Here is a 7,461-nt window from a genome sequence, read left to right as displayed (position 1 = left end):
TTTAACTTTTTTAAAGACCTCGAAGCAAAGAAAAAAATGTTACAATTATTTAAATCAATTATTAATTGTTGTAGATTAAAATGGTGAAAAAAAATTATGAAATGTTTTGAAAAGATTCACTATTATAAATTAAAATGACTGGAAAAGGAATGATGAAATATTTTGAGAGGAAAATTGAATGTACTAAGATCATTTAATAAATTAATACATGTATTAAAGAATTTGTATTATTAATATATAGAAAATGGGTGATATTAGTAATATACACCTTAATATACAATAGAGTATATAACTAATACTTATATTGATTATACATTGACTAAAAATTATATCAAATAATATATTCATAATACACATTAATTAATACATGTATTATTTTTGTCAAATATACTCCGCCAAACGAGAGATTAGTATGTCTTTCGGTCTCACTTTATCGGAGTATAGAGTGCAACCACCATGGCGACTTTCTCTGTCTTCATAAAACGCTACTGCTCAGCTGAGTGCTGACATTAAAATCACAGACACACACATCGCATTTCTTATTCACTCTCTCTCTCTCTCTCTAACTTCACGCCAAATGCCTGCTGTTCCTATTTCTCTCACATTCATATAACACACATTCTCTTACTAACTACGCCCCATCAACTTTAGCAACCTCTTCTTCTTCTCAAGTGAACTTGTTGTACGCTCCAACTATTGTTGCTTACGGCCTTTAGTTGTAGTTTTTGAGGGATAATAGAGGTGAGGGTGAAGATGAAAGTCAGCTGTCACGCAGTACTGTTGGCTATACTGCTTATTTTACCCATCGTTTCATCACTTAGCCAAGAAGGTAACTCTTTCTTCTCACTCCTTTTTTTACACATTGTTGATGCTCAAGTGTTACCTACAGGTCATTTTCTAACATTATGTGTGTGTTCAGTACGATTTTTTCGATTTTCTCATGTTCGGTGGTTTAAGTTTTTGGAAAATAATTTCTTTAGTACCAAATACACCTTATATTGCTATTTGATTCCCAAGTATAATAACATTTGTTCTTCTTTTCCTTTTTGCCTTTTTGTATCTGCAATCTGTTTTCTAGCTCCTCCGTTTTGTTTTGTTGTGCAATGTTGGGACCTGGGAGATACAATAAGGAAGTGTTTGGTGTGCTATCTAGGAAGTACGAAACTTATTGTTTGAAATTTCGTTTTTATTTTCATTTTTGAGCAACATTCTCTGTTATTCAACACTGATGAAAAAATACCGAGTTATTTTAGTTGTATTTAGGCTCCTGTTCATAGTATTACAACCGAAACACTACTAAAAATGTTTGTGACTACTTGCGCAGGCAAAACATTGATGTCGATCAAGGCATCATTGAGCAACGTAGCAAACGTGTTGCTAGACTGGAATGATGTTCATGATGACGATTTTTGCTCATGGCGAGGCGTTGTGTGTGGCAATTTCTCTATGTCCGTTGTTGCCTTGTATGTTTTCCATCTGGTGACCTGCTAGCTACAGTATAACACTGCTATTCTAGCAGAGAAATATGTCTTTTAGCTAAAACTTACTTTTTTTTGTTTGGTGAAGGAATCTGTCTAATCTGAACTTGGGAGGGGAAATATCACCGGCCATTGGAGATTTGAAGAATCTGCAATCTCTGTATGGTCCATTTTCTTTTTTTACTTTTCTGTTTTCTGTCCATTGACTGTTATTTCCATGCTGATGTAGTATTTCATGTTAATGGCAGTGACCTTCAAGGAAATAAGTTAACTGGTCAAATCCCTGATGAGATTGGCAACTGCATTTCACTCATCTCTCTGTAAATAATTTTTACCTATGCTTCTAATAGCTTTTTATTTTTTTTGTTTTTTTTGTATCAGTAAGTTCTTAGTGCCCACACTAGTTGTTTTACTGTGTTCTGCAGTGATTTCTCTGATAACTTGCTGTTTGGAGACATACCTTTTGCAATTTCTAAACTCAAGCAGCTGGAGTTATTGTGAGTTGTTTTTAACCACATTAGATTGATGTTTTAGTATTTTCGTTTGAGCTGCTTTGATGTTCGTTACTTGAGCCGAGGGTCTTCCGGAAACAACCTCTCTACCTCCTTGGGGTAGGGGTAAGGATAAGGTTTGCCTATTTTCTAGCCTCCTCAGACCTTGCTTTTGGGACTATACTGGATTTTTTTTTTGTTGCTGATTGATGTTTCTGATAACTAGTTGATATATGGTTATGGCGAATTAATTCACTCTGTGTTACAGGAACTTGAAAAACAACCAGTTAACTGGTCCAATTCCATCCACATTAACCCAAATCCCAAACCTAAAGACGCTGTGAGTTTCGTGACTTTAGTGTTTTCTCCCACAAATTTTGACAATATCTATGACTAATAGATGGTTATTTAAATGATGAAGTGATCTGGCTCGAAACCAGCTCATTGGTGAGATACCAAGGTTGATCTATTGGAATGAAGTTCTGCAATATCTGTGAGTGCATTCACTTGGTGTTTGAAGGCATTTATTTTTTGCTTCTGAAATTTACAACGTTTCAATTCCTTCTATTTTGCAGTGGCTTAAGAGGCAACTTGTTAACTGGAACATTGTCGCCTGATATGTGCCAGTTGACTGGTTTGTGGTATTTGTATGTGCTCTGCTATATGTTTATACATAATGTTTTGTTGTCTGTTTGGTTTTGCATATCTCTATTTATTCTAACTTTGGAAGTTTCAAAATGGTTTCAGTGATGTGAGGGGCAATAACCTCAGTGGAACAATTCCAGATAATATTGGAAATTGTACAAGCTTTGAGATACTGTCAGTTTCCTTTCCTTTCCCTTGTTGTGTTGTACTGCAATTCTCCTCTTACTGCTGCAACAATTCTAAAAAAGTCTGTTTTTTTCTTGATTTCAGAGATATCTCATACAATCAGATAACTGGGGAAATTCCTTACAATATTGGGTTTTTACAAGTTGCAACCCTGTTAGTGAACTTAGTTTTTCATATGATGTTTAGTAGTTGTCATTTCTAGTTTTTCATATGATGTTTAGTAGTTGTCATTTCTACCTTCTCTGTTCTGTTTTGGGGTTCATTTCTGTGAATGATAAATGGAGATTGTGGTCCTTTGAACAGGTCTTTGCAAGGAAATAGGCTAACCGGTAAGATCCCGGAAGTGATTGGTCTAATGCAAGCTCTTGCTGTTCTGTGAGTTTTCATACTACTGCATGATTTTCTTTTAAAATCAACTCCAATCTTTTCTAGATGCTGCTTGCGAGTCTAAAAGGTTACATGATGTCTGTCTCCTCTGTAGGGACTTGAGTGAAAATGAGTTGGTGGGACCAATTCCTCAAATTTTTGGCAATTTATCCTACACTGGGAAGCTGTAAGTTTACCCCGATTTGAATATATGTCTGTACACAAGGCTCCTTTGTCTGATTCACTTGTACATTCAACAGGTACCTGCACAGTAACAAACTTACAGGGCCAATACCACCGGAGCTGGGAAATATGTCTAAACTTAGTTACTTGTAAGTGGATTTAAGAGCATACATTATGCAGTCACCATGTTTTGGTTCATGATTGGACAATATTATTTACAGGCAATTAAATGACAATCAGTTAATTGGTCAAATTCCCCCCGATCTTGGCAAGCTGGACCAGTTATTTGAATTGTGAGCCTTATATTCTTCTTGTAGTATATATTTCATGTTCTACTTTCATTTCGAATATCTAGTTCTTACCATTCCTTCACCAGGAATCTTGCAAATAACAAGTTGGAGGGACCAATTCCTGAGAATATCAGCTCTTGCTCAGCATTGAATCAACTGTAAGATTGTTGCTTATGTTTTTGAGACTTTTTTTTTCAAAAAAAATTCTCTTTCTCTTCCTCTTCCTCTTTTTCTGTTCTGTTCATTCCAAGTCTAAACATATTTGATTTTTCCTTTCAGTAATGTTCATGGTAACAACTTAAACGGGTCCATTCCTTCAGGGTTTAAGAATCTCGGGAGCCTGACGTATCTGTATGTTATATTCTAATGTTTTGGCTGGTGATTATGGTAATGATTTTAATTTTATTTCATATGTGATATAAACTTATTGTTTATAATTGATGTACACCTGGCAGTAATCTTTCATCAAACAAATTTAAAGGTCACATACCTTCTCAACTCGGGCGAATTATCAATCTTGATACGTTGTGAGTTCTTGACTGTCAAGGTCAATAATTTCATAATTCATGTGACTCCTTGTACTAACACTTGTATTCTTTAGGGATCTCTCTAGCAATGAGTTTTCTGGGTCTATCCCGGGTTCTATTGGAGATTTGGAGCATCTTCTCACATTGTGAGATATTTAACATTTAGATGTACCAGGAGTTTTCATCATCTTGTGACTTAAAACATAATCAGTGTTTTGCACATTGTAGGAATCTGAGCAGCAATCATCTTGATGGACAAATTCCCATAGAGTTTGGCACTCTGAAAAGTATACAGACTATGTGAGTTTTTGTAGAGAGCTTTGGTATCACTGCCTTAAAAATGTGGACCTTTAGTATACTGGTTTTCTTGCACTGAGACTGGTTTCTATTTTTCCAGTGATATGTCATGCAACGAGATCTCTGGTGGCATCCCAAAAGAGCTGGGTCAGCTGCAGACCATGGTAACTCTGTAAGTACATTTAGTTTTTCTTAAGTAAATTGATGTAGAGTTTAATCAGTTTTTCTTCAATATCACAGACAATTCTAATGCACTTTTGATTGGCTTGGTTTCTTTTCTGTAGTACTTTGACAGCTAACAATCTCAGTGGATCAATCCCTGACCCACTGACCAATTGTTTCAGCCTTACTAGTTTGTGAGTTCCTCCGTCATTGCCTTTACGTCATGCACATTCTAATTCTACCTTCAGTTACTGATCTTTTTTCATTCTCCATCAGGAATATTTCCTACAACAATTTCAGTGGTGTTGTTCCTCTTTCACGAAATTTCTCGCGGTTTGCACCTGACAGGTAGTTTCTGTATAGAATGAAGCTTCATCATTACATATGTTCATCAGCTACAAGTAACTGACCCCCCTCATTGTGGTCATCAGCTTTTTGGGGAACCCACTACTATGTGGCAACTGGAAAGGTTCAATATGCAACCCCAGCCCATCAAAGTCTAACGGTATGAATTCATTTTGTGCATTGTTTAGCGAATCTTTTGGTGTTCTAAGAGTCATGTGCTTCAAACTGACTTGTGAGTTTGCAGCCCTCTTCTCCAGAACAGCTGTTGTTTGCACAGCATTGGGTTTCATAGCACTTTTATCCATGGTTATAGTGGCTGTGTTTAAGTCCAATCAACCACATCAGTTTCTGAAGGGGCCTAAGACCAATCAAGGTAGAAATTATTACATGTCTGTTCTGTTCTTTGTTTCTCAATACTTTCAGGTATTCCATGTTTGCTTTTTCCTTGTTAGGTTCCCCCAAACTCGTGGTTCTTCACATGGATATGGCCATCCATACATATGATGACATTATGAGGATTACTGAGAACTTCAGCGAGAAATTCATAATTGGATATGGTGCTTCCAGCACTGTATATAAATGTATTTTGAAAGATTCCCGACCAATTGCCGTTAAGCGACTTTACACTACACATCCACACAGCTTGTGCGAGTTTGAGACTGAACTGGAGACAATTGGAAGCATCAGGCACAGAAACCTTGTTAGCTTGCATGGTTACTCACTTTCCCCTAATGGGAATCTCCTTTTTTATGACTACATGGAAAATGGTTCACTGTGGGATCTACTTCATGGTTAGTATCCCTCTTTTCTTCTAACCTTGTATGAAATATCTTCATGTTAAGACAGTGTTGACTAATAGTTAATGTTTATTACCCTTTTTTCCATGTTGGAGAATGATGATATAAACCTGCATTGATTTGGAAATGACTAATTATCAACTGAATACATGTCATAGGGCCATCCAAAAAGGTGAAACTTGACTGGGAAACACGTCTGAGAATTGCTGTTGGAGCTGCTCAGGGTCTTGCTTATCTTCACCACGATTGCAACCCAAGAATCATCCACAGAGACGTAAAATCTTCAAACATTCTAGTGGATGAAAATTTTGAGGCTCATTTATCTGATTTTGGGGTTGCAAAATGCATCCCTGCTGCAAAAACTCATGCGTCAACTTTGGTGTTGGGCACCATTGGTTATATTGACCCTGAGTATGCCAGGACTTCTAGGTTAACTGAAAAGTCAGATGTCTACAGCTTTGGCATTGTTCTCCTGGAGCTTTTGACAGGAAAGAAACCTGTAGATAATGACTTGAACTTGCATCAGCTGGTATTATTCTCCACTAATTGCTCTACCTTGTTAGTTGTAAACGATTTATCTCAGATTGGATAGGAAAGAACAGCTTCGCTCAAATTTTATTACCTTCCTCTTGCATTTGCAAAATTCTATCAAATGTCTTTTGTCTCTTTATTTCCTATTACATTTGGCTGAAGTAATTTGTTTTGTGTTGTGTTGCAGATATTGTCAAAGGCGGATGATAACACCGTGATGGAAGCTGTTGATCCTGAGGTATCTGTGACATGCATGGACTTAATGCATGTGAGAAAGACTTTTCAGCTTGCGTTGCTGTGCACAAAAAGATTTCCATGTGAGAGGCCAACAATGCATGAGGTTGCTAGGGTACTTGTTTCCTTGCTTCCTCCCGCACCAACCAAACCTTGTTTAGCCCCTCCCAAATCCATTGATTATACGAAGTTTGTGATTGGAAAAGGACTACTGCAAGTCCAGCAGGGTGACAATTCCTCCGATGCACAGTGGCTTGTTAGATTTCGAGAAGCTATATCTAAAAACACCTTTTGACTTGGGTTCATAGACATTTCACCACCTATGTTGGCTAAGGGTTTTTTGATGCTAGAGATTTTCCCTATATGATGGTTAGGCACACGGTATGGCTAGTATATTTCACATTTATAGACTGAATGTTTTATGGTGAATGAGATCCACGGTAGGTTTAGATCTATAACCAGTGTTGAGATCCATTTCTCTTGAACTTGATGTTTTGCCATGTATAGATTTCAAACTGTAAGTTAAATCACATTAGAAGTCCTGGTATTGCATTTCATATTTCTGCGAATGTATAAAATTGGCTAACAATATCTAAAGATATTTACCTCTACTTGTGATTTGTGCTGGTTTACAACAGTGTATATTCCCACCAAGTGGGGTCCGGGTAAGTGTTTGGTGTTGGTTTTATATCTAATATATTAAACCTTGTGGAAATCAAAGTGATGGTTGTGGTTGGAAATCAAAGTGATGGTTGTGGTTCTTGTGGAAATCCAGGCTGTTGTGGGAAGTTGGGAGAATTGTATGAGCTCTTAGAAATAATGAATAAGCTTCAAACGTCGTACTATTGCTTTTCAAGATAAAGAGCTCCAAAATCTTGTGTTTTGACGGGCTTGACTAATAAGTATTTTTATTTTTGGGAAATGAGAAA

General features: G+C 36.8%; 1 protein-coding gene across 2 annotated transcripts; it reads left to right on the top strand.

Moving 5' to 3' along the window:
- The first annotated feature begins 421 nt into the window (after positions 1-421).
- Positions 422-7,143, top strand: LOC107863402 (LRR receptor-like serine/threonine-protein kinase ERL1). Of its 2 annotated transcripts, none has more exons than XM_047408528.1 (27): positions 422-829; positions 1,325-1,463; positions 1,567-1,638; positions 1,727-1,798; positions 1,904-1,975; positions 2,238-2,309; positions 2,391-2,462; positions 2,545-2,610; positions 2,717-2,788; positions 2,885-2,953; positions 3,104-3,175; positions 3,282-3,353; positions 3,427-3,498; positions 3,571-3,642; positions 3,726-3,797; positions 3,919-3,990; positions 4,095-4,166; positions 4,241-4,312; positions 4,395-4,466; positions 4,564-4,635; positions 4,748-4,819; positions 4,902-4,973; positions 5,057-5,130; positions 5,215-5,343; positions 5,423-5,761; positions 5,926-6,296; positions 6,486-7,143. In XM_047408528.1, the coding sequence occupies exons 1-27, from the start codon at positions 754-756 to the stop codon at positions 6,825-6,827; spliced, it is 2,901 nt and encodes a 966-aa protein (XP_047264484.1). In that variant the 5' UTR covers positions 422-753; the 3' UTR covers positions 6,828-7,143. The 2 variants fall into 2 exon arrangements, with proteins under 2 accessions (XP_047264484.1, XP_016564789.1); XM_016709303.2 differs by having other exon boundaries at positions 2,545-2,616.
- Positions 7,144-7,461: the final 318 nt, after the last annotated feature.

Source organism: Capsicum annuum, chromosome 3, assembly GCF_002878395.1.
Source record: "Capsicum annuum cultivar UCD-10X-F1 chromosome 3, UCD10Xv1.1, whole genome shotgun sequence".
NCBI classification, from domain to species: domain Eukaryota; kingdom Viridiplantae; phylum Streptophyta; class Magnoliopsida; order Solanales; family Solanaceae; genus Capsicum; species Capsicum annuum.
Note: the sequence above shows the minus strand (reverse complement) of the source record. Positions and strands in the feature narration are given on the sequence as shown.